Below are 26,819 nucleotides of genomic sequence, written 5' to 3' on the forward strand. Positions count from 1 at the left end.
TTCGAAATCCTATTTCCGTAAATATCTGCTGATCCATGCCTTATTATTCAAAATCTCACCAGGAAACCTCCATATAAATACACCTCACACTCAACTCGCCACTTCGTTCCCATTCGAATTTCATAATCGCAAACTTTTTCATATACCTGAAACGATGTCGTTGAGGCCCAATTCCAGGGTTGAGGTCCGCCGCAACAGGTATAAAGTGGCGGTTGACGCGGAGGAGGGACGCCGGCGGAGAGAGGACAACATGGTGGAGATTCGCAAGAACCGTAGGGAAGAGTCTCTTCAGAAGAAGCGTAGAGAAGGAACCCAAGGCAACCAGCTGTACCCTGTTCCTGTGCAAGCCAGCACCGGCGAGAAAAAGGTGAAAAGTTGGAAATGAATTATTAAACTTGTGAAGCACCTGCCTGTTCGAATTATCTGTAACTTGTTTTTGCTTCTTTTCTTTTTTTTTTTTTATCGTTTAAAGGTTAGAAGTAAAATCTGTTAACTGTTATCGTTATGTTGTTTTTATTTTTTCATTTGGATGTAGTCGATGCTAGGGTTTTCGGGGATAAATTTAATGTGTTGAATCCCTTTGGATTTCTCCTGAAGTCGCTTGATCTTGTTGTGATTATTACTTTAGCAATCGATTGACATTAGATGGTTGAGTTAGTTTTTCTGATGGTTCAATGATTCGAATAATATTTTTAGTTTTATGGTTTTGCGTGTGAAGTTTGCAGGGTTGCATCAACTGTGGGGATTCATAATAGTGATTGATGATTTTTCATTAATTGTTTCTTATTTATCTTATAAAAAAGTCCACTTAACTTTTCCTGCAGCACCTAATCGTTTATTTCCTTCTTCTTGGTTTGGAGCTATTCGTGTTGGAGAATTTGGATTTGGTTAAAAAAAATGTTTTTCTCTCCATGGGAGTTATTTAATTTTTCAAACTAGTGTGTCACAAATATTACTCATCACTGACCTGTTTCACAGTGTTCTCATTGATTGAGTATTGAAACTGCAGGTCCAGTTAGAAAATTTACCATCAATGGTTACTAGTGTTTGGACAGATGATGTCAATAGACAGCTTGAGGCCACCACTCAGTTCCGCAAATTACTTTCTATTGGTGAAAATATGTTCTACTTAACTTATTTAAAAACTTTTTATTTCCCAGTTTCTAGTTACTGAACAATTCTTTTTCAATGACATTGTTTCCCAGAGCGCAGTCCTCCAATTCAGGAGGTAATTCAATCCGGAGTTGTTCCTCGCTTTGTGGAATTTTTGATGAATGAGAACTTCCCGCAACTTCAGGTATATGTAGAAATATGTTTAATAAATTCTGTAATGTCTTGTATAGCTCTTTAGGCTCTCTGTACACTTTGGTTTTAATTATTTTAAACTTAATGTAGTTTGAGGCAGCGTGGGCACTGACGAACATTGCTTCTGGGACTTCGGAGCACACTAAGGTTGTAATTGATCATGGAGCTGTCCCAATTTTTGTGAAACTTCTTAGTTCTCCAAGTGATGAAGTGCGGGAGCAGGTGTGAGCATGATAAGAAATTATTCAGTCTTTTTAAAGATTAACAACTCAACTGTTTTTTTTCCTGTTTGAAAATTTTACTTGTACTGATAGTTGTGTTCTATTCTCTTGTTAAGGCTGTATGGGCTTTGGGAAATGTAGCTGGTGATTCACCAACATGTCGAGATCTTGTACTTGGCCATGGAGCTTTGGCTCCTTTGCTGGCTCAGCTAAATGAACATGCTAAGTTATCTATGCTTAGAAATGCTACCTGGACATTGTCAAATTTTTGCAGAGGCAAGCCACAGCCTTCATTTGAACAGGTTTGTCTCCTAAGAAATAGATGTTTAATGTTATGAGCTTGAAGCATTTGTTGTCATTCAGGTCGAGATCAGGTTTTTTTCTTCTCAGATTTTATGAAGAATTTTACAAAATTTACAATTCAGGGTATTTTGTTTTAGGTCCTAGAGATTTTGATGTGTCTTTAATTTTATTTCTTCGTCAGCTTTCCAATCTACTTCTAAAATTGAAAAATCAGAGCCTATGCTTCTTTTTGTTTTGGTGTTTTGTAAAAACTGTTTTTGAGAAACAGCAGTTGAGAATTTAATGCGTATTTAGTTTTGTTTTATTGGTTAAATTTTTTACCATTGATTTTATGTTAACTTAGTATATATGACACCACTAGTGTTAATAGTATATTTTTGTGGAGTGATGAAAAGTTATTTGTGCTTATATATTTTATAATTGGTGACGTGTTGTGAAATGAAAATGGAAACGAGATTGTGATGTTTGATTTCGTTTTCGAGAATGCAAGAGAGGGTGCAGAATATGAAACCAAATATGCCCAGTTCTTTTAATGATTTTTCTGGTCGAGTTTCTACTCCATTCATGTACTCAAGCAGTTGTGCACGGATTGTTTCTTCTACAAGATTCTTATTATAACTTGGAATCTTCAAGCTTATTACCTATGTCTGTACCGTGCACATTTAACCACATTTTTTTATAGGAAACGAAAATATTATTAATTAAATATATGTGGTTAGATGACAATCAGTGAACCAGTGGTCCACAGAAACATACTAGAGGCAAACCAAAACAGAACCATCTATCATTCTATGTTAAAACTAAACTCCAGCCCCTATACAAGTCTGAGATCGCAAAAGAGTGAAAATCTGAACAATTAGGTTCCAAAGGTCTCCCAAAAGGTTCTTCTGTATCTTCAAAAATCCTTCTGTTTCTTTCTAACCACATTTAATTGTGTGTATTCTAATTTTATTGAAGAATGAAGCTAATCTTGATGGTGGACATTTAAAGAATGTTTCTTGATGTTATTGGCTTTATATACAGACAAAACCTGCACTTCCAATTCTTCGGCAACTTGTTCACTCAATGGATGAAGAAGTTTTGACTGATGCTTGTTGGGCACTCTCATATCTCTCAGATGGAACAAATGATAAAATTCATGCTGTGATTGACTCTGGAGTGTGTCCCCGCTTAGTCGAGTTATTGCTGTTAGTATCTAGTTAATTTTTATTTATTTTAATATAAAATTTACAGTTCTGCCTTCTTTGTGATGTGCCTTGTGATTGAAATATTCTGATATTACAGCCACTTGTCCCCTTCTGTTCTTATCCCTGCCCTTCGGACAGTTGGAAATATTGTCACTGGAGATGATATACAAACTCAGGTACAATAGAAGCATATGATCATTCATTTAGACTAACACTTCTTTGATTTCCTGCTGGTGGACCTATATTTTGATTTTGAATAAAAACTAGTTGGCCTGTTATGTAGAAGAACTTGCAAAATATTTAAAAACAAATTTTATTATGGCTCATCTACTCCATTAATCATCAAGCAAAAGGGAAAGGGGAAATTTGTTGTGGCGATCTTATGATCTTCCCTTTCCTTCTCCCTTACTTGTGGTTTCTTATTCAATCATGAAAAGGGGTAAGTTGTCTTTTAACTCTAGTTTCTGTTTTTTTACTGGAGTTGGTCAACAATATTGGTCCTTCCAGCCATTGTTTAAAGTTGGAGAAGCTTAATTGGCATGTAGTGAGTGAAGTGGTTGTAAGCTGACTTTTGGTTAGAATGTTTGTTTCTTATTTATTTGGTGGCGGACGAGGTAATTCTATTCCATTTAATATTGCAGGACAATACTGTAGTAAGGTTGTTACACACCTACCTTCAATGTTCATTTTTTTCCGAAAAGAAAAAGATAAACTAATCAAATACGCTCTATATTGTTTTTTACTTTATGAATTTGTTCATATTTCATTCTCAAATAAGATTAGATGAAATTTATATCCTCGTGCTGTTTTTTCCACTTTCCTTTTTACTATAATTCAAGAGCTGAAGATGTACTGTTGATTGGCAGTATGTAGGTTGTCAAATGCTATTATTTGATCCATTATTGAACCTGCAATTGGTGTGGTTTTGGGTTTTAAGATATATTACAGACCAAAGATTTCTATATCATCCTGCTAAAATGTATCCTGGCTGAGCAGTTTGGTATTTTTTCCAGCATATGATAAACTATAATGTGCTACCCTGTCTTGTGAACCTCTTGACGGGTAGCCACAAGAAGAGCATTAAAAAGGAAGCTTGCTGGACTATTTCAAACATCACAGCTGGGAACAGAGAGCAAATTCAGGTATAATTTGGTTTTAAAATTTTATACTAACTTTTAAAAGGTATTTCAACCTGGATTCTCGGATGTTCTGTAAATTTCTAGACAGGTGGTTGCTTTTGTGACATGTATCGATAGTGGATGTAACATTTGTAATCTGCAGGCTGTTATCGAAGCTAACATTATCGGCCCTCTAGTGGAATTGCTTCTAAACGCAGAATTTGATGTCAAAAAAGAGGCTGCGTGGGCTGTATCAAATGCAACATCTGGCGGCACTCACGAACAAATAACGTGTGTGATAAGCGTGTTAACATTCCTTCCATTATATGTTATCATCCTATGCCAGCACTGACTTATATTTCTCACGAGCAGGTACCTAGTAAGTCAACAATGTATCAAGCCTCTGTGTGATCTGCTCGTCTGCCCCGACCCAAGAATCGTGACCGTTTGTTTAGAAGGGCTTGAAAACATATTAAAGGTAGGGGAAGCTGAGAAGAGTCTGGGTCATACTGGGGAAGTCAACGTTTATGCACAAATGATCGATGATGCTGAAGGTCTGGAAAAAATCGAGAATTTGCAGAGCCACGACAACAACGAGATTTACGAGAAGGCAGTGAAGATTCTCGAGACATATTGGTTGGAAGAAGACGACGAAACAGCACCACCAGGAGATGCATCCCAACAGAATTTCCAATTTGGAGGCGACAACGTTACTGTACCATCTGGTGGATTCAACTTCGGTTGAACGTTCGTTAAAATTGATGGGGTTGTCTTCACATTGACATACTGGAACTCATCCAGTCTCAATTCAATTCAAGGAGATGGGTATGGATTTCTTCCTTGCCGTGTCTCGGTTGTGTTTATCTTTGATTTCAGATGTTTTTGAGCCTATTAACTCTTGATAGTGATATTACCGAGTTCGATTCGAATTCTTCCCAAGTCAAGTTCCAATGAAAGTATGATACTTTTTGCTGTTATTACGATTATTTCAAGTGGCTCGTTGGACGTTGAATCGTTCATTCTGGTTTGTGGATTTGTTACCTCTACAGTCTATGGGACCAGATAGGTCATATACTCATATATACTGTTTCTATACGATCCCAGGTATAGAAGACCAGATGAGAAATGTACGTGATTCTTTACGAGTCATTGGATCTACGGTGAGAACAATAGCCGAAGTAACACTTTTTTGTTGTGTTCTTTAGTTAGCATTTCTTTGCTGGCAGTTGGGACCAGGCAATGTTCATACTTCATCGCTCAAGAATTTTCTAGCTTAAATTTTGAATTCAATATAGAAAAATTTAAAGTTGGAAAACAATTTGAAATGATAAAAATTAATCGGTTTACCCACCTACTGCCACCGAAATTTCTTTCGTATCTTTTAGTTACAACTGGAAAGCATCATTGGAGAGAAGTCATATTCAAAAACTTGTTTATATTTTTAAAAATAAATTATTTTGAATAAAGTGGTGTTTGGCTAGGGTTTTTTTCTTAAAAGGTTAAAAGTTCGTGGCCATAAATTGTGTGGTCTTTTGGGTTTGGTTTTTTTCCCCCGTTATCTATGAATATGGTTCTAATTTTATTTTTTTGGGGGGATATTTAAGCAGAAACTTGTTAATTTATGAATGTGACATTGTATTTTTAAAATGATTTACATTTTCCTTTTGAAAGTTAAGTTTTGATTATATGCATAGTCCACGGCTCCACGCCACAATGCAAATGCTAACTGGCGATAAATTTTTATTTCCACGCGTCATAATCTGTCTACATCTGCCGTGGAATAATTTGGAGAATTATATTATATTAATAATTATTTATTTCACATTCTATTATTATTTAACGAAGTTGAAGCTCATACGCTTTGTCATTATTGATTAAATTGTTTTTAAATCCTAAACTTTGTTTATGGCTAAATTTGTCGACCAATTGCAGAAGGGGATCAATAATAATAAGAGCAATAATAACAATAATTAAAAAGAGAGCGCCGTAAAACTTCTAATCTCATTATAGTTTATACTACTTTCATGTTTGGTATACTCAGATTAATATAATTTTACTCTCAAAATAGTAAGTAGTAACAATCTAAATGTCATTCATCGTATTGTGCACCGTTTTTGAGATTTTTTGAGATATATATATGCAAATATTTGATTTATGATTTTGATTCATCTAACCAAAATATTTTTGGTTGAACATATTATATCACTGAAAATTTTTTCGTACTATGAAGTTAATATAATTTGCAAACTATTACGTTAAGTCATTAACCTAGCCATCGAGGATTACTCAAAGTGTGTACAAAAATAGTAAGTTTACAACTGCAATTTTTAAAGCCATTTAAAAACAAAAATACAAAACTACAATCTATCAAAAATTACTTTTATATACTTTACCAAAAAAAGATGTGTGTATATATATATATATATATTAAAAAATAATGAATTATAAAGGTATCTAATCGGCCGCATTTAGCCCCGAACGCGGTTTTATCTCTCTCCTTAGATTTTGGTCTGCCAATCTAATTACAGCAAAGCAATAAGCTTCTTAACTTTCTCTCTCCACACTGCCTTCTCTCTCTCTCTCTAGGGTTTCCAATTCTGAGCTCTCTCGATCTACTGCATTGGATGTGAGCATTTGCATTTTTGTTGTTTTTTTTGTTCTTTGCTACCATCTTTTTGGCAACTCTGTTGCTAACATTTTTTCTGTTTTTGTGCGCGATGGATTTGGAGACCCATAGAGGCAGCAGTGATTCACTTGTTTGATTTATCGGATGTTTTTGGTTTCATTTGCCTTCTTTTGTCTGCTGAAGTAATCAATGTAGGTGTGCATCGGAGAAGTAGTTGCAGAATTTTGATTTATGATACCGGTTTTTTTATAAAAAAAAAAATAGGAAAAGTAATTGAAGCAGCTCCACTGAATAAATTTAGTGCAGCATGCGTCTCTTTTTAGTATGGTCAAAAACGAAAATACATCACTTTTCTGCGTCTTGTGTCATTTACAAGACTCTAGTGTTTTTGTTTTTGTTTTTTAATTTTTAAATTTATCTCTTTTTGTTTATCAAGAAATGGTTTTTAGTGAGATGGTTTCTGTTAGTGCTTTGGATTTCAATATAAGCGTCATAATTGGTTTTTGTTGACTCGATTTACAATGATGGAGTCCATCTCCCCCTGTTATCGCGCAATTGATCGAAATTTTTAGCTAGATGTGAGATCATGGCATTTATGGTAATTGATATTTTACACTTTTTCCGCCCTATCAGGGATTGGAAATGAATGTCTCAGGAATGCCAGACCAAAGAGTTGTAGAATGAACCGGACAGAGGTATCTAAGATGAAGCAGATACAACAACCTATTCCACTCGGAACTTTGATTGGTCGTGAGTTGAGAAATGAGAAGGTGGAGAAGCCGACTGTGAAGTATGGACAGTCTGGTCTGGCCAAGAAAGGAGAGGATTATTTTTTGATCAAGCCAGACTGCCAAAGGGTTCTGGGTGACCCATCAACGTCTTTCTCAGTTTTTGCGGTATATAGAGATATTTTGATATGTTGTTTGAATTTGGTTTTATTGATTATGTCTTCTTCATACTGTTTGCTTAGTTTGGGTGGTTAATTTTGGTAGATTTTTGATGGGCATAATGGTATATCAGCTGCCATATTTACCAAAGAGAATTTACTGAACAACGTGTTGAGTGCTATTCCTCAAGAACTTGGCAGGGAAGAGTGGCTTCAAGCCCTTCCTAGGGCATTAGTAGCAGGGTTTGTGAAAACTGATATAGAATTTCAGCAGAGAGGCATGTGAAGTTTTCCGTTTTAAGCAACTTTTACCTGCTTTATGGTTACTTGATCTTTCTCCATCTTATCATGGCTGTTTGATGTGAATGACAGGAGAGACTTCTGGGACAACTGTTACATTTGTTGTGATTGATGATTGGACTGTGACAGTAGCATCTGTTGGAGATTCTCGGTGCATATTGGACACCCAAGGAGGGGTCGTTTCTCTCCTAACAGTTGACCACCGTTTGGAAGAAAATGTTGAAGAACGGGAACGTGTAACTGCAAGTGGTGGTGAAGTAGGGAGGCTAAACGTGTTTGGAGGCAGTGAGGTAATACTGATTGACTTCCTTTTCTTTTAAGTTTTATAAATCACAGTGCCAGCATGTAGAGATTCATATCTGCATTCTGTGCTGATATTTTGTTGTTGGGATGTTTAGGTTGGTCCATTACGTTGTTGGCCTGGTGGATTGTGTCTTTCAAGGTCAATTGGTGATACGGATGTTGGGGAATTCATTGTCCCTATTCCTCATGTTAAGCAAGTGAAGGTATTCATATCTTAGCCTAAAAGATTATTGCAGTTCTGAAGTAATGAAAGTTCTTATTGATATTTTGAGTTTTAGCTTTCAAATGCTGGGGGTAGGCTTATAATTGCATCTGATGGGATATGGGATGCATTATCATCTGATTTGGCTGCTCAGTCATGCCGAGGTTTACCTGCTGAACTCGCTGCAAAGTTAGTTGTTAAGGTAATATTTTAAATCTTGGAACTCTGATTGCTTCAATTAGGTCTCCTACGCTATTATATTGAGAAGTAGCAATTTCAATTGCAGGAGGCCCTTAGGTCACGAGGTTTGAAGGATGATACAACCTGTTTGGTTGTTGATATTATTCCTTATGATCAACCTGTCTTACCGCAGACGCTTAAAAAGAAGCAAAATTTGTTAAGCTCGCTTGTCTTTAGAAAAAGATCCCAAAGTTCTACGAAGGGAACTAGCAAGCTAGCTTCAGTCGGAGCAGTTGAGGAATTGTTTGAGGAGGGTTCAGCAATGCTTGCTGAGAGGTACTTTTTCTTTTTTTTTTTAAGGATAGTTCTCCTTCACTCAAGATTCCATGTTGGACAAGTTTTGGGTTTTTAATCAGCTGGAATGACATGCAAAGATTTTTTCACAATTTCAACTTCATCTGCATAATAATTTGTTTGAAAGATTTTACTTTCCGGAAATAAAAGTAATGCTTTTATGTTCTCCTGTTAACACTGACTGAATTATGTGGCAGACTGGGTAAGGATTTTCCTCTCGATTCAAATTCCGGGCTCTTTAGATGTGCTATTTGCCAAGTGCATCAACCACCTGGTGAGGGATTGTCTGTTAACTCGGGCCCATTTTTCTCACCTGCATCAAGGCCATGGGAAGGCCCCTTCCTCTGCGCAAGCTGTCGTAGAAAAAAAGATGCCATGGAAGGGAAAAAAACAAGTACACCTTCAGTGACCGCCTAATTTGGTGATGTGGTAAATATATGATATCAGTATTCTTTTGTGGCTTTTTGATTCTTGGTTTTCCATTTTCAGTGATCAATCAGATGTTTGTAAGAAATGATTTAGTAATTTGGTAGATATTATTGTCAGAAGTTTGTCCATTTGGTTGCGGTTCCTGTGTGACTAATGTTTGACCCGAAAGAGATGTGCTAATACATATGAACTCTGATTGCTAACAGCTTGAGATTGTAAGTAAAGAATTTTTGTTCACAAATTATGTTTCATCAGTTTTCATTGCCATGGCCTGTAGTTAATTTCTATAAGTGAATCATCCGTCCCTGTTTTCCTTTAGCTCGGACAATTCTTTTCTTGTTATTGGAATTGTCCGAGGCATAGAAGAAAAGGGCCTCTTTTTTGTTTTACTGACAAATGTTGTTGTTAGTCACATGCACACAAACACTAGTTTACAATCATACTTGTCACATATGACTCATATATCATGAATTAAAATTTCGTTGGCATCCAAATGGGAAAAAAATCAATGACAATATCGACCGTGAGGTATATCGGAACAAGTGACATTATTGCAATGATGTAATTTTTTTTTTTAGTACAAATTGCATCGAATATCGAAATTACAACATATGCAATACTAAAGAGTGAAATTTGCCCGCACAACAGACGGGACTTGAGCATGGACTCAGACGTGCTTGTCTCGAGCTAAGAAATTACCTAAATCTATCTAAATAAATTAGAATTGGTCACCATAGAATTTTGCTAATTTAGCTAAAGAAGGAAGGTGTTTTTAGAAGTATTGTGATTGTGATTTGTCTTGGGGATGAAACTTGAAATGCTTGCTTATTATTATTTCCTCGTAAAGTTTACGTGCATACCATATGTCATAGATAGACGGTTAGTTATAAAATTAAAGAATTGGGTGATGGATATAGCCTATAGGTTGGTGATGGTGGGTCACAAATAATGTGATAATCCATCCTATTGTCGTCTCGTTCCCCCCATATGCAAGTGTTGGGCATGTGATGTCATTCTATGGCTTCTAGGTGGGGCATTGTGTCCTTCTCTCTCTCTATATCTCAATCTCAAATTGCATGAATTCTTCTACAAGACTAAATACATACATATACTGTGTGAGCGCGAGTGAGTGTGAATGTGATATAGGTTTTTTGGGGAAGAATACGGAACACTTTGTCACTTGAACGGAGGAACAAGGACAAGTAATAAATAAACCGTTGCTTTTTTTTAAAAAAAAAAAAAATCCAAAATCAAGTATATATGAGGATTTGAAAACAATTAGGCCATTACGATAAATCGATGCCGCCTCTTGAAAAAAAAGGGCTTACGCAAAAAGATTCAAAACATCATCAATTTGATTGCTTTTCGGAATAATGAAATTCCATCGTTAAGTAGATTGAAACAAGATTGATTTTAAAAGCCATAATCTACAAGAGAACTTGTCCATTGCAACCTAAGATCATCTCGGGCGATGCATGTCTACTTTTTACGATGTTGTCTGTATATATGTAGAACTGGCATAAGACAAGGGATGGAGTGTTTTGAATGTGGTTACCATATAAATTTTTTTAGTTGAAATAAAATAAAGGGAAAGAAAATTAAGACATATCTACAACAAAAATAACACTAACTTCTACTTTGTATACGTTGTAAGGGATATATATAGCCCTTTCGACCGTGAAAAAATTAATGCCGAAAGATCAATTTACTTTTCATTTTGAAGAATTCTGATATTAATTAAAGTATTCCTATGAAAATAAACATGTTCACAAACAATTTACTTATCCATCATCATGAAAATAAACTTTGTAGGATTCTTTTTTTCCGGCCTTCCCATAAACTCTGAAGGGAGCATAACTTGAGCTTTGCCAAAGGGAAAAGGTATGATTTTTGTCCACTTCTCCCTTTCTTGATTTCTTGCATGTAAAGCAATTCCACCATATTTGTTACATAAATATTTAATGTGAATTGACACCCAAAATCTCATAATCCCCACTAAACTTAACAATGCCATTTTCCAATTTCCTTCTCATTTCCATTCTATTATCATCCTACCACATTCTAACCTATGCATTAATTGAAAAAAACCAAACAGTTGAATCCATGATCCTCCGAGCATGTGACAAAGTGAATAACCAAAACTCATGCCTCTCTAGCATGAATGCTCGGACCACAAGTCGCGGCCGTTCGAACCCCACGTCCGTCCTCAAAGCCGCCATTGAGAACACACTCAATGAGGCCATATCAGCCATTGATATGATCACAAGGTTCAACACCTTATCCATCAGCTACCGAGAGCAAATCGCCATAGAGGATTGTAAAGAACTGCTCGATTTTTCGGTGTCCGAGTTAGCATGGTCTTTGTCCGAGATGAACAAGATACGGGCAGGTCTCAGAAACCCTCATGACTCGGAAGGGAACCTCAAGGCATGGCTGAGCGCGGCCCTGAGCAACCAAGACACTTGCCTCGAAGGGTTCGAAGGCACGGACCATCGCCTCGAACGGTACATAAGAGGTAGCCTAGCACAGGTGACTCAACTCATAGGCAATGTACTAACTTTATACGTACAAATGCATACTCTCCCTTTCAAACCGCCAAGAAATAACTCCACATATACTCAATCTGAAGATGCAAAGTTCCCCAGTTGGATGACTGATGGAGATAAAGAGCTTCTTGTTTCTAGTCCCAACGGAATGCACGTCGACTCGATCGTCTCGTTGGACGGGACGGGGCGTTATCGTTCGATAACAGAAGCTATTTTTGAGGCTCCAAGCTATAGTAGTAGGAGATATGTTATATATGTGAAGAAGGGTGTTTATAACGAGAACATAGATATGAAGAAGAAGAAGACAAATATTATGCTTGTAGGTGATGGAATCGGTGAGACTGTCATTACTGGTAATCGAAATTTCATGCAAGGATGGACAACTTTTCGAACAGCCACAGTTGGTACGTAGTTTTCTTGTCCTAGAAATTAGATCAAAGATTTAGATACATTTTGTCCCTTTATTATTTTAATAACTATTATACAAACGTGTTATTTGCATGCAACAATGAAAAGTAAAGATATTATTCTTATTCTTCACATTATAGCTGTTTCGGGAAAAGGATTCATAGCAAGGGACATAACCTTCCGCAACACAGCAGGGCCAGAGAACCACCAAGGCGTGGCTCTGCGAGTCGACTCGGATCAGTCCGCCTTCTATCGTTGCAGCATGGAAGGCCACCAAGACACCCTCTACTCCCATTCCCTCCGCCAATTCTACCGCGAATGCACCATCTCCGGCACCATCGACTTCATCTTCGGCAACGGCGCTGCCGTCTTGCAGAACTGCAAGATCTTCACGATGGAGCCGCTCCCTTTCCAGAAGGTGACCATCACAGCACAAGGCAGGAAAGACCCGCATCAGAGCACCGGATTTTCGATCCAAGACAGCTACGTTTACGCCACGAAACCGACGTATTTAGGGAGGCCGTGGAAGGAGTTCTCAAGGACTGTTTTCATGAATACTTATATGAGTGGAATGGTGCAGCCCAGGGGGTGGCTGGAGTGGTACGGAGACTTTGGTTTGGGCACTTTGTGGTACGGTGAGTACAAAAACTACGGCCCCGGAGCCGCGGTTTCCGGCAGGGTACGGTGGCCGGGATATCATATCATTACAGATGCTTCGGTGGCGAGTTTCTTCACCGTTGGGAGATTCATTGATGGTTTGTCTTGGCTGCCACACACGGGTGTCAAGTTCTCAGCTGGTTTAAGAAATTGATCAAACAATAGATTTTATATAGGAAATATATAGTCTGAATTTTTAGTTTCATTTGCTATCATTAGAACAAGATATCACATGCATCCAGAAATTAATACATGAAGATATATATAATATGATATTGCATCATTTTCAGATTGTACTTTGATTTTTCATAAAATCATCATGATTTAAACAAATGGTTTAGCCTCTAATAGACTTCTCTAGCAAAGCAGACAAATAAACCTCGTCCTTTGATTTAGGAGCAACAGACCACTTGTGTTTCCTATACTTAAACTGCAAGAACAAGAACAAGTACTCATCCAAATCTTTTCTTTTGCACAAAAACCGATCAATCCAGAGCAATCCCCCCGGCCTCAACACGCGATCCAAATCGAACATGACAAAATCCAACGACTGCAGATCGCTCCAATATCCATCCAACACTCGGTTCGTGTGGATCAAATCCATCGTGTTGTCGAAGAAGGGGAGACGTTGATTCAAGCTCACATATAGAGGGATCAAGCCTCTGAGTGCTATCATTTCATTGAATGGAGCTCCCAAGTTCATTGCTATTGACACGATAGTAACGTCTTCTTCCCTCATTCGTGCAGCAAACGTCCCCGTTCCCACGCTAAAATCAAGCCCTATTCGTATTTCCCCAGGCTTGAGTGCCAAAACGTCCTTGATAACAAAATCTATGGGTTGTGCAGTGTGGTTGATCCACTTAAGTTTCTCCTTTTCCATGTCAAAGCATCCGGTCTTCGCGTTGTAATTGCTTGCTAAGCACTCGAAGTTCTTGCATTGATAGTTACTCCACCTCACATTTCTTCCCTCTGGCATCAACCAAAGGGATTCATTGATTGAATAAGGCTTCAAATAAAGTTTTGAAGCTCTAGCCAAGCATCGCCTCCGCGGCAACGGATCACACCCTCGAATCATAAGTGTCTGCCCCAAGTTCCAATCGTCTTTGCAGTTGGAGCCAACCTCATAATCCATGAACTCCTCCAGTTCCTTCTTCATCATCGGCACACAACCGTACCCTGTCGTGCTGTATATTTTCTCTGTCTCATACAAGCTAATCGTCCCAGCTCGGTTTTCTTTAGGAGTAATATACTTCTTAAGCTCCTCAGAAACAAAAGTATTGATCAGAGGACCTCCCTGTATTGTTGCATTCTTGTTTTCTTCGATTCTTGACTCCTGGATCTGCACAAGCGCGATGTAGGCACTATACAGCGGCCTAATCAGTTCTTTTTCCAAGAATTTCTTGAATTCTGATCCAGAAATGTTGATTCTGTGCGACTTCTCTGGGCTTTTCTCCATTTGTTGGACGGCGGACTCGAGCTTGGCTTCCAGTAGTTCCATGTTTTCGAGTACTTGCTTGAGTCGAGCTGTAATCACCATGTCGTGGATCTCTTCATGATTACCATGATTCAAGCCATTGGAATGCATGCAAATCTCCTCATTTTGCAAGAAGAATCTGGCCAAGACATGAATAAACTTGAGAAGCTCGTGAAGATAAACAACCCTCCAAACACAATATGATGCGAACCCATCTCTCCTCCGATCCTCTTTTACCCTTTTGGATTCATGATTTTCTCATCACTATTTCCAAGACTCGAACAGACATCACCCATGTGTGAATGAATGCATGAATGGATCAATATGAAACTTTAGAATGCACAGACATTGAATGCCGACAAGTTTGTATATTCAAGTGGTTCTAGATACCAAGAACTCAGTTGAATGCTATGAATGAACATTTTTACAGCTCAGAAATCGAGACCAAGTAAATAGTTATAAGCATGCATGATACACGCGTGCATCACTACGTCTATGTGCGCGAAAAACTTGAGGACTCGCTCATTAGATGTATAGGATGTGGGAAGCATTTAGCGTGTGACATAGTGGAACGGGTATTCCATGAGTTTGCTGCAAAAGCTGATGTTCGAAAATATTGCTTCACGAGTAAGCCCACTCACATAGCCATGGAGATATTCCTTTGGTTTCCATTATAAGAATTGATTCTTATGCATGAAGAGGAGGTTGAATCCATTTTTGAGTGACGAAGTTATTTTACATATGAATCATAATAATTTCATTTATTTACATTATTATAGCACATTAAGAAATAATAAGATTAAAAATAACTCACGGTCTCACGAACTTTAGATCATGAACAACGAGATGATAAATTGAAAGATACGAATAACACAACTACTTTTAACTCGGATTATCGTAAAACTTGAGTAGATAACGCAAGAATGTTGAATGTCTATCATTTACACCAAACGCCAGCGTTGGGACGTATATCTCCGATAGAAGACCTCCAACAAATCACTCACTATTATCGATCAATACTTTTAGCAAGCAAATGTATGTATTTCCTCTCAAATAATCCTCATTCCCGTATACAAAGTTTCATGAGTAATCACTGTATTATATGATATACATCACTGACCTATTTTATGCACCTATGCAGCTCCATCTACACATGAATCCCGTTGAACTATGCAGAAGAAACATAGATCAATTCCTATTTTCTCTACAACGAAAAGGATTACTCGAAGTATATTTAAGGAGAACTTGAAACAATATGTCCCAAACCTAGGGATCGATGCCATTGCTTTTTAGGTAACACTCAAGCATCGTTGACTTCATGCTCAGGTGGTGTTCCAGCAAGCCACCCCCATACACCGGTTGAGTTGCGCCTTTCTTTTGCATATAAAGCAGCTTGTTCAGAAGCAGTTTTCTGTCGCTGGAGGATTTCGAGTTCCTTCTGCAAGGTGTCCATTGCTTGTAGCTTCTGCCGTAGCTCGGCAACATCTACCTGTAAGTTCGAGAAATAACAATTAGCAGGTTATTTTCAACAAAAGACATTAAGACTAGTAAGCAACATAGTTCCTATTTGAAAAATAAAGGTCTCATTCATTTTCGTTTCCCAGAAACAGTGTCCATTCTCTAAATTAAAAACAAACACCATCATTCACAGGTGTTCTCTTTCCATAAAACTCATTTTCCGTCGATGTAATCATTACTTTTAGACAACTTTTTCGATTGGTGTGTCCAGGAGACATGCACAAACATAATTTTTCATAATTATTCACTTGCTCTCTTTGAAATCTTGTTTTACGCTAACAAATGCAAAACAGAAAATAAAATTAATCTAAATTATATATTTTTTGTTAAAAGATAATATGACATTGAAATACTGCAAGTGTAACATTTAAAATTAGTACCGAAATGAGGCAGAAAAAATTATGAAATCAAACAATCACAGATTTCATCAGAATTCACCAAAAGAAATCCCCTTCTAGGAAAGCAAAATTCGCGAAGTAATTATGTGCCTCAGAAATAGGAATTACTTTTTCAAAAAAAAAAAATAAATAGGTATACTTTATGCTACACAAACCTCAAGTTTGAAACATCTAGATTGTTCTGCAGCAAGTTGACCTCGCACAGACTGGAGTTCCTGCGACATCGTGTGCACACTCTTTCAGGATATAAATTATACAGGCTAGTAACATTTGCATACTTGGTTGAAGCTTTTGGTAAAGCATATGATAGATTGTTGAAAATATTGCATTATGAAAATGTCTTTCCAGATTAGTGAGACAAAACCTTCTGTTGATACCATCAACTCAACAAATGCTTTTTGGTAAAAACCCAGGTGGCCAGATCATTGCTAAAACATTGTGCACACAAACTTATTAGATCAAAAACTCTTATGCACAAATATTGTGCAGTAGGTTTCCATTAGGTAAACATGGAGCTAAAAATTTATAGAAAATGCCAAATTCTTAGCTTAATCTAGAACACACTCAGCAGTTATGAATTAAAGATGTAATGATAGATTTCAGCAACTCACAAACCCTGATATGCATGATGCACAGGGACCCAGAAAATCGAGTTTGGGGTTACAATAATTGGGTTTGTGCAATTGTATAACAACTCTTCACACCAATTATATAGGCTTCCCTAGAATTATAACACAAAAATATATCAAAAGCAGCAATTACCTATAAAAAAAAAAGCAGCCATTACCTAAAGAGAAATATACAGTAATATATTTAAAGCAGCCCATTACCTGAAGAGGTAATATTTCAAGTGTAAATTGTACAAATCTGATCAATGACCTCAAGTCCTCTAGTTTGTGCACAAAATCAATTAGCATTTTCTTGGATAAAGAAACATTGTGCTTTTTCCACTAGATATCATTGATAAAGCAAGGGAGTACCTTGTACAAATCGGTGTTTCGAGTTTCTGCTTCTGTCAACTCTTTTTTCAGCTGTATTGCCTGCAGTTTCTCCTTTGCCAGAGAAAACTCTAGTTCTTCTTTCTCTGCTTTAAGGGATGAAAGATGACTACTGTTTCTTTCTTCAATCTTGGTAATCTGTGTACGAAAACATACATGCTATAGTTCTTGGAGGAGTGATAACTGTAATCAGATCTGTATGACTATTGCATCAAAACCCAAAAGTTTCCACAGCTGCTCTCAAGAAAGTTAAAGGTAATACGCTTTGCAATAATAAACATTGCAAGGATTAGTTTGGACACTAGTAAACAAGCATACGGAGGAAAAGAGAGGACACTGGGTGTCTAAGAGACAAAAAACACATAAACTACCCTGCGCATCTATTAAAAAGATGATGTATTAGAATTATGTCTTCTACTTTTTTAAAAAATGTAATCATAATACGAACCAATGAAATGAAATCCAAAAATTTTAGCAGTGAAAAGAAAACAAAATTATATTTTTTTCTTCAGTAAATGAATTTTTTGAAGTTCTGAAAAACCCCAGTACAAACGGCCGAACAACATTCAAAAAACCAAATAGAACTGGTGTACTCAGTTTGTTCTTTTTTATAAGTCCTTGTTTCATATACTACATGCCATTTCTACCATAATATGCATTTCATGTGTGCATAGAGAGGACAATTTAGCAAGTAAAACCATACAGCAAAAAATTTGTCGAACTAATTATTTAGCAGGTGATGTCAAATAATACAGAAAGAAGGAAATGAATTATCATGGTTTTCCACTCTAAATTACAAAAAGCAACAGTTCAGACATTGGATATGCATACCTATAGTTTAATCATCACCAGAACCAAAAACGAATTGGGAACTTTTAAGTACATAAGTGCATAGCTTATATTCTATTAGGAAAATCAATGTTGAGCAATAATACTCTCCAAATAAGTATTAGGTCGACGAACATGAATAAGAAGAGAATAGGTCGAGGGGAATAATTGTGCAATAATACTTACACTTGGCTCTGAATCAATATTATTCATCACAATTTCTCTGAATTTTCCTTCTTGACCTGCCTCATACTCCGACTCCACATCTCTGGTAGCATTTGTAACATTTTGAACAGCTGAGACACTATCTGGTACTGGTGTTTCCATCTTTGATTGTAAGGTTGACTTATGACTTGGTTTAAGTACATGGACCTAAAGCCAAAAAGCATATTAAGGATTTGAAGAAACTCCAACCGTCTGCTGAGAGAGAGAGAGAGAGAGAGAGAAGGTAAAGGGTTACTCAGACCTCATTGTTGTACCTCCCATTGTATCCTCCAAATGAGACCAGGATGTCTTCATTGCTATAGGAGCTCAGGACCAAACTTAAGCCCTAAAAAAATTATAAAACTAGTGTGGTCATAAACGACTAGCAGTTGAATTAATTATAAAAATACATAACCATCCATTCATGATAACTAGTTTGTGTTCAGTCTATTGATAGCCAAGTGAAATTAATCAATGAACATTATAAACAATCAAAATCATTCCTACAATTCATGCCACCCTTGTTATACAGAGATGCATTCCTTGCTGTAAATAAAAGAGTTATTGTCTATGGTAAATTGCTTCATTCAATGTCGAACACAAGCTAAAATATAGTCATTGTGTGCATTAGTTAGAATAGACTGTCATCTGAACTGAACCAGGGAACAAAGAAAAATTTTGAAGTAGCACAGACAACAATCGCAGACTAAAAGATATTTTTTTAAGGTTTAAATTGTGCAAGAAAAGTAAGGATGAGAAATGGGCAGAGAATCAGCAAATTCACAAACGTTCATGATCGATATCAGCCAACAAATCATCTAGCCATTACTGTTTAGTCATCAGGTGAGTGAACGACTAATGCATTGACAAGTATGTAACAAACATGGGGCATGAGATCAAAATTTCTCGGTTCTGTACAAATGTTTTCTCATTTGAAGTACCTCACTAGCAAGAGGAACACCTCCTTGAACAATAGTTACAACCGACCACACCAGTGTAGACATGTTAAGGACAACTGTTTCACTAACTCCTGCAAATGAAATAAAGAATTGGGAAACCCAATGAGTACCCAAAACAAGTTGAGGGCCTGAGGGTATCTCAAACAAGCAACATTTAGGAACAAAACTTACTGATAATAAGGTATATAGCATTCATCCAAATATAACAGAGTCCTTATTGGAAACACGTGTAAAAATAGGAACTGATCCACAACATGGATACTCAAGCAGAAAGCAAATGTATTAGATAATTGAAATCTCAAACATCTTACTAACAAGAATATTCGTCAATTCAGACCAGAAAACATGCCCGTTCTGCTAACAGCCAGTGGAACCATCAATACTAAAGGCACAAAGCAAATTTATGCGCATTCCTTATTGAAGTGAAACACAGTAAGTAATAACTAAAGACCTTTTAGAAGTTTGATTTATGACAGTATTATCTCATATACCATCAAATCTGTGCTCCGCAAATCATTGAATAATAAAAAAGAAATATTCTTTGATATACAAATAAATATGAATGACTATTACATTAAATTTCTCTTAAAATTTGCAATGCTTTCGTTTAATTCACTCTTAATGTGTGCCAAGTTTTTAAAGCTCGCCAAGACACTTGCTCAAGGCCAAGGCACACACCCCTGTGAAGGCCTGCAACTAGGTGCAAGGGCTGTGTTTTGGGCCTAGGCACTAGATGAAAACTATAAATGAAAGCCCAAAAATGGGAAAATATATAGAAATCTATTGCACTGAAAACGAACTTACAAGACTCGATTGAAAAGAACTGTGTGTATTTTAAGTGTCAAATGCAAGAGGGTAGAGATACTAGATGAAAGCAGGGATGCCACTACAAGGCTCGAGCACATCCATTCTACTATTCTTTTCCTCTGCGCAATTTTAACTAATAGTCTTCAAACTTGGAAAGGTCTGAAATTGCATCCTACCCCATTTTTAAGCAAACTTCATCATAAGGTGAAATTCAAAAGCCATGTGTTACAAAAAAGAAGGAATGGGAAAAAAATGATGAGTTTGAACACAAGGGAAACCACTTTATAAGATAATGTTGGCCGGTCGACCCCAGAGGCCAGAGTGCATGTCCCACTATATTGACAACTTTCCACGCTTAACCAGTAGTAAGAGACAAAGGGACCAGTTCCGAAATTCTTAGAGGCATCATACATGCTATAAGGATATGCATGGAAGTCACGGTTCTTCAAGAAATACAATGTTTTCATACAAGACCAAGTGTATGCAAAGGATAGATGATACACTGCAAGACTACGTCTGAAGATAAATAAGCTGTCGAATTTTTTATTTCTGAAACTAAATTAGGTATAGAATCTTACCACTCTTATTGTCTCCTCCACCAACAATGAACCAATTCTCTCCAACAGTCACACCTGCATGGCCAGCACGAGGACTAGGTATCTCACCCTGTTGTGTTGGTCTCGACCATTCCATCTACCCCCATCAAATTCAGAACATGATGCATAGATGAAAACTTCATGAAAACCAAAAATTCATTTGGAGTTGAACCAAGCAAGTGACGTAATTAAATAATTTATCTCACAGTTTGAAGATCAAGCACATGAAGATCATTAAAGCAGGTAGTATGTGAGCCCCCACCAAAGATCAGAAGGTAACGATCTGCATGCACGGCAGCAGCATGATCAGACCTTGGAGAAGGCGCCACTCCCCTATGAAATTGGTAGCAGTTAGAAGTAAACACATGCAAAAGCTTGTCGAAATACTAATTTATTTTGAGTAATTGTTTCCAAGACTGATACAGATTCAAGGTAAAATGACACGCTGACACTACTTTAAAGCAGCACGCCTTCACAATATGGATAATAACGAGAGGAGAAGTGATAAATCTTTTAGAACATCAGTTTCTTCGTGTCTTGGCAAGGAATTCAAGACATCCCGAATATGTATGCAAGTCTGTATGCCAAATAATTTACTTCTCAAAATGCCAAAACAAAAGGATTTACACTGTGTCCATTTCATCCCAGGTCATGGTTTCTAAGTCCAGAATGTGCAGGTCATTTAACAGAGATCTTTTTGTGTCTTGCCCACCAAATATGACAAGAGTCTTTCCCACCAGGGTCACTGACTGCCCTCCACGAGAGACCTACAGAGAATTGACAAACATGAGAACCGGTTTTAATGATAACAGCTAGCTTAAGCTCTTGTCACATAAGGTATATAAAACCTTCTTTTCAAAACAATTTCCACACAAACACAAGCACTGACAGACCATAGTTCATGATGATCAAATCAAACCACTGGAAAAAATGTACATCAACCAAAACTCAAGTCTTGTGTAGTTTGTTTGACAGTTTTTGCCCAACAGGATGTCGGGTACCAACTACCAAGAGCTGATATCCACAAGCAATATACACGAAAGAAGTAGGAATTGTGAAAACCATACATCTAGAAACATTTTCTATTTAAAGATTATCGTAACATATCAGAGACTTACCGGGGGCTTTCCATAAGTCTTCAACATCGACCAGGTACAAGCTTGCAGGTCAAACACCTTAACTGTCATCATATTCCAGTGAGGAATTTCTCAGTAAAAAAGAAATATGTAAAGCATGGACAGACAAAGCATAAACTCGGATCGAAGTCAGAAAGGCGCTGCCATGACAGATTATTTGAGTCTTGAGAAAACAAAAGTAAATAGATACAATGCATCAAATGTATTTAACTAGATTTCCCATGGTTATAAACAGTGATAACATGCATAGAAACTACATATACACATGAGCTGCGTTCATCTTGTTATTTTCTTTTACTAAAATATCTCTTGTGATTAACCAAGGTGTCTATTGGATTTAATAATACAAAGAACTGACATGGACAGATGCTTCACCGCATTTCTTTAACATCACAAATTGGTTCAGAAGAAATTTTCAACATCTAATTTGGTGAAATTTAGAAAATGAAAACAAAAATTTACACAGAACATATAAATATGCTCTGTCATAACAACTCAAACCTTGTAGTGTTTCAGAAGGGTCCTTGGAATGTCCGGCGACTGAAAGAAGCTTATTTTCATTCCATGGTATCTACAGAGATGACGTTGCAAACATGTCATACTAGATAAAAGAATTTATGCAAGAAAGTTGTTATCTGATAGATTCAGCTAAAACATCCAAACTTACCAACGCATGCCCAGCACAGGCAGTCGCTGTACCATCAGTACCAGCCCGAACTTCAACTTTGGACCAGGTCCAAGTTCTCAAATTCAGAACCTATACCCCAACAAGAAAAATAAAGTTATACCTTCAGAAATATCAAAGAGATCATGGCTGAAACTAGATAGTACAATACAATCCTTGGTTGTTGGGACAGTTAATGACACAGGAATCCAAACATGTAAGAATCATAATAGACCCCCAACAAATCTTCATATAGCATTGGTAGCACAGTTTTTTTTTTCCTCCACCAAACTCAAAATATTTCGGAATTCTCTCACTTTGTGGAAAACAGGGCAGAGTCAATCTGGTTCAAATAAAGCCATTTCTTGTGAGAGTCATTCCGTAGTCTATGATACTAAAGTTACAGGACATGTAGCAACAACATAAATCAATATTCAAAATGCCAAAACCTGGAGATCATTGAGGTAACGACCATTGTGGTTTCCACCAAATAAGTACATCTTGTCACCGATAATTGCTGCGCCATGCTGTGCATGTAATCAATATTTACAACTAGAGAAGAGAATAAATGTGTGTGTATAATAGGAACATGAAAGACTTAACACCTCGTATCGAACTTTTGGTCGTGAGCCACACACTGGAGGTACGACCCAGTTGTCATATACAGTAACCACTCCAAGGTCTTCAGATACAATATCTTTATCCTGGGTTTCTGAATGGTTGCCATTTTCAGCAAGAATAGTCTTTGTCACAGGAAAATTAGTTCCATTTTCAGAAACCACTGCAACTTCTGGAACATGCTGAGCATAAAAAAAATAAAAAATAAGGAAGGGGTAGCTTTAAAACAAACTCCAGGATAGTGTATTAGTATGGAAGAGATGCAGGAACGATGTTCACTTCTAGTCGAGATGTTTCTAAATAATTCGGCAATATCCCCCCTTTCACACATGCGAGCAAACATACAGATGAAATGGCAGAATTTAATATGATTCAAGGTATCCATTTAAGAAACTGAAATGCAGAAATGAGTAGATGATGGACATTTAAAATTTCACTGCATGACAAGCCGTTTCTGATTAATGATTAGACGTGCTTCTCACAATTTTTTGACAACAAATTTTATAATTAAATTATCTACAGAAACTTTTGAAATAGAAGAAACAGGCAACTAGAATTATCATGGAAACTCACATTCGATTCAATATCTACAATAGGCTCCGACACCGAGTTTGACACTCTCGAATACCATCCTGGATCTTCTTCCTGTTCAATATCAGATGAACACAAGATGTTACTAATAAGACGCACTATAACACAGAACAAATATTTAGTACTAACCTCCAAGATTTTAACGAAAAGACGCATTGCCTCTGTGGAAGCCATGTTACCAAGTCCATTCCAACTTCAAGGGATTAAAAAAGACAAATTTAGTGAAGCTTGTAGCAGCACTAAAAAAAATTAAAATATACACTCACTTAAATATTATCTGATGGAAGGCACTAATCCAAAACAAAACTAGGAACAAACTCATAAACAATGCAGTATCAAAAGCCACGAATATCCACGGTATCCAACCATGGTACCCAAGGTTCTCTTTGAGCACGCCTGAATTATATGAATAGTAAAACCACACAGCAACAAATTCTTTAAAACTAATTCAAACATTATTTTTTTCAGTTTCATGTATCCACACGACTGCACCAACAACAGAATTTTATTCTCACTTGATTCAATTAACTCTAGCGAGTACATGTACAAATATTTAGCCCAATCCAAAAGCACAAAGTTGTAATGATTGTCCAACGACTGCAACGAGTATCGGTAACTAAAAAGCACAAAGTTGTAACTAGCGAGTACATCTACAAATATTTAGCTCAATCAAAAAGCACAAAGTTGTAATGATTGTCCAACGACTGCAACGAATATCGGTAACTAAAAAATTTTCCTGATTAGTGTGACGTGCTTGCAATGGATCTTGATTATGCGAATGATCAATGATGAGTTCACGCTACATCAACTAAATGTTGGAGTTTCCTTCCAAGCTAAGTTCTATACATCACTTTTCAATCTTAGAATTATCCATAGAGTGTATGTAGAACACTTATTTTATTAACTTGCACATGCAAATGATCAAGCAGTTGTTGGCCTGTCACCAACCAAAAAATGAAAAACTCAAAATCATGCATAATAAGTAGATTTCATCAAGGTTAAGAACAGTAACCTTGTCCATTTGCTTTGCTCAATGGGACTCCAACCTCTAGGTTTAGGAATGTTGCAAGGCCCCAAAGTTGCCTGAGACCATCAAAAGACGTCAGTCTACACACTTAAGGCCAACAAAAGATTGAGAATATTAAGAAAAATAATCTACATAAGTCAGCAATCATGTTATTGACTGCTCTTTAGGTGACAAAAAACGCCCTTCGTTTACAGAAGTGTGATATCATCATGTCCTTTAGAAATAATTATTTTGCTTTCTGGGTAAATAAAAAATAAACCCAAAATAAAACATGGGAAACCTCTTAAAATGCTCAAATACATTTTCAAACGAAGGGAAATAATATTAAGACAGCAATAATGAGCATTTATTAAAGCTTATACAAACAACCATTCAGAAAAATTAGCCCAATGTCACGAATAATTAGCAATTAAAAACTAATTGGCAGGCAACAAGCTTGAACTTAAAAAATTAAAATATGCAATCAACCCAATTCCTTACAGCATAAAATGTTAATAAACATACACGACAACAGAAACTCATCTATGGATGATTGACATAAAACACAAATGAATGGGCATTCATTGCTAAAATCAAATCCTGCAAATTGCAAAGAGTGGAGTCAAGAAAATTTTACAACATAAGCATTGGGCATATGTGCTAAAACTCAGCATGAAGAGCATGCTTCAGTTTGAAGTATCCAATTGAGTCGCACAATGCTAATAAAAGCATTCTGGAATTCGTAAAAATGTGAAAATAACGTCAGTTTCATAAATTTTTATTATTACTGATACATCCTACAAATTTCTACATATCATCGTAATGATATAAAGAAATTTCAAGGAGGTATGTGCAGGTGAAATTGAGCAAATTAAGACAAAAGTGATGTTCAAATCGGAATCATCACTGTTCTAAACCTCAAAATCCTGACATCATAAAAGGTCAAAAAAATAAAAATCATGAGCTGGAGTCATATACGCGCGGATCAGACCAGAATTGAATAAATTCAAGGAGAACTAAACAACTCGTTTGAACAGAAATGAAGGTGAAAATGTGATAAACAAACAAGTTTGGCGGCGATGCACAAAAACCTGCTGATGGAGTGCGTATAGGAGAAGAGCCGCATCGTTCGAGAACTTGGAGATGACGCCTTCAGCGGCGGAATTCGAAGATCCGCCAAATCCAACATAAGTCGCCGCCGCATAGAACCTCTCCGGGTAAGAGAGGCCGGAATGCGCTCTCGCCATCGTTGCCGCAGCAGACATTTACGCCTTTCCGGATTCGGATCCTGAATGTGAATGAATCTCGGATTTGTTAAGGAAGCAGCGTTAAATTAATTAAAATCAAAATAAAAAACAAAACGGTAATTTGGATTAATTAAGCTAAACTCTTTTTGTTTTTTTCCCCTCATTTGTTTTCAGCTCACTTGTACCCAAGGCAACATACATTGTTATTTTATATATCACATATTATTTTATATGTCAAAAATATAATAATTTTTTATCATAAATATGGATAAGTTCAGCTCATCTCATGGATAAAAATTTATGAGATGAATTGTTTTTTTTTTTTACAAAATTGTGATAGTAACTTAATAACATTGACAAAAATACTTGTGTAATTTTAACATCATAACATGTAAATATGAATTAAGAACAATATCAAATATAATTCTTTCACTCCCTATAATATTTTTAATAATAAATATAGACGTACGCTTGCTATGTCTCATTACTAATTCTATGAATTTTTAAACTGCAGCATTTTAAAATTTTCAGTATGTTTACAATATCTTCTATTTTTAAATAAGTTAATAAAATTTATGATTGCGAAGAAGTTGAGAAAAAGCAAGTAAGTGGTATTTAAAACAAAGTGAAAATCTGAAAATGGAAAATGGATAATATTTGATAAATAAATTATTTTAGTACTAATTTGAAGCACAATCATATCGATTTCAACTAAATTAAGCAGAAGCTAACATGTAATATGAGTTTAAG

At 36.6% G+C, this 26,819-nt stretch overlaps 5 protein-coding genes across 12 annotated transcripts; 3 read left to right on the forward strand and 2 right to left on the reverse strand.

Annotated features, from left to right (window-relative positions):
- The first annotated feature begins 96 nt into the window (after window positions 1–96).
- LOC140893045 (importin subunit alpha-1-like) lies at window positions 97–5,488 on the forward strand. 2 transcript variants are annotated; one of them, XR_012152994.1, is made up of 11 exons: window positions 97–367; window positions 1,010–1,112; window positions 1,206–1,297; window positions 1,396–1,527; window positions 1,643–1,828; window positions 2,853–3,016; window positions 3,114–3,192; window positions 4,030–4,158; window positions 4,298–4,425; window positions 4,507–5,158; window positions 5,239–5,488. XR_012152994.1 is itself a non-coding variant. In XM_073302118.1 (10 exons), the coding sequence occupies exons 1-10, from the start codon at window positions 155–157 to the stop codon at window positions 4,877–4,879; spliced, it is 1,599 nt and encodes a 532-aa protein (XP_073158219.1). In that variant the 5' UTR covers window positions 97–154; the 3' UTR covers window positions 4,880–5,488. The 2 variants fall into 2 exon arrangements, 1 of the variants encoding a protein (XP_073158219.1); XM_073302118.1 differs by having other exon boundaries at window positions 4,507–5,488.
- Window positions 5,489–6,605: 1,117 nt separating this feature from the next.
- On the forward strand, window positions 6,606–9,675 carry LOC140887372 (probable protein phosphatase 2C 5). 6 transcript variants are annotated; one of them, XM_073294590.1, is made up of 9 exons: window positions 6,646–6,760; window positions 6,872–6,955; window positions 7,394–7,656; window positions 7,753–7,924; window positions 8,019–8,236; window positions 8,345–8,452; window positions 8,528–8,653; window positions 8,738–8,967; window positions 9,183–9,675. In XM_073294590.1, the coding sequence occupies exons 3-9, from the start codon at window positions 7,441–7,443 to the stop codon at window positions 9,400–9,402; spliced, it is 1,290 nt and encodes a 429-aa protein (XP_073150691.1). In that variant the 5' UTR covers window positions 6,646–6,760; window positions 6,872–6,955; window positions 7,394–7,440; the 3' UTR covers window positions 9,403–9,675. The 6 variants fall into 6 exon arrangements, with proteins under 6 accessions (XP_073150688.1, XP_073150691.1, XP_073150689.1 ...); XM_073294588.1 differs by having other exon boundaries at window positions 6,872–6,951; XM_073294591.1 differs by having other exon boundaries at window positions 6,699–6,760; window positions 6,864–6,955.
- A 1,746-nt stretch (window positions 9,676–11,421) lies between these two features.
- Window positions 11,422–13,261, forward strand: LOC140891771 (putative pectinesterase/pectinesterase inhibitor 22). Of its 2 annotated transcripts, none has more exons than XM_073300406.1 (2): window positions 11,422–12,364; window positions 12,509–13,261. In XM_073300406.1, exons 1-2 carry the CDS (start codon window positions 11,422–11,424, stop codon window positions 13,177–13,179), a joined length of 1,614 nt encoding a protein of 537 aa, XP_073156507.1. In that variant the 3' UTR covers window positions 13,180–13,261. The 2 variants fall into 2 exon arrangements, with proteins under 2 accessions (XP_073156507.1, XP_073156508.1); XM_073300407.1 differs by having other exon boundaries at window positions 11,423–12,364; window positions 12,563–13,261.
- Window positions 13,262–13,362: 101 nt separating this feature from the next.
- LOC140888608 (probable methyltransferase At1g29790) lies at window positions 13,363–14,562 on the reverse strand. Its single transcript, XM_073296303.1, has one exon. It carries the CDS (start codon window positions 14,560–14,562, stop codon window positions 13,363–13,365), a length of 1,200 nt encoding a protein of 399 aa, XP_073152404.1.
- An 861-nt stretch (window positions 14,563–15,423) lies between these two features.
- Window positions 15,424–26,168, reverse strand: LOC140887449 (acyl-CoA-binding domain-containing protein 4-like). The gene is made up of 18 exons (XM_073294696.1): window positions 25,914–26,168; window positions 24,829–24,899; window positions 23,946–24,009; window positions 23,799–23,870; window positions 23,213–23,407; window positions 23,057–23,134; window positions 22,611–22,700; window positions 22,445–22,514; window positions 21,926–21,987; window positions 21,435–21,574; window positions 21,014–21,140; window positions 20,790–20,904; window positions 19,387–19,475; window positions 18,708–18,791; window positions 18,428–18,613; window positions 17,396–17,551; window positions 16,571–16,630; window positions 15,424–15,988 (listed from the first exon to the last, which is right to left on the reverse strand). Exons 1-18 carry the CDS (start codon window positions 26,085–26,087, stop codon window positions 15,800–15,802), a joined length of 2,022 nt encoding a protein of 673 aa, XP_073150797.1. The 5' UTR covers window positions 26,088–26,168; the 3' UTR covers window positions 15,424–15,799.
- Between the last annotated feature and the right edge of the window lie 651 nt (window positions 26,169–26,819).

This window comes from Henckelia pumila, chromosome 3 (assembly GCF_033568475.1).
Source record: "Henckelia pumila isolate YLH828 chromosome 3, ASM3356847v2, whole genome shotgun sequence".
Taxonomy (NCBI): Eukaryota; Viridiplantae; Streptophyta; class Magnoliopsida; order Lamiales; family Gesneriaceae; genus Henckelia; species Henckelia pumila.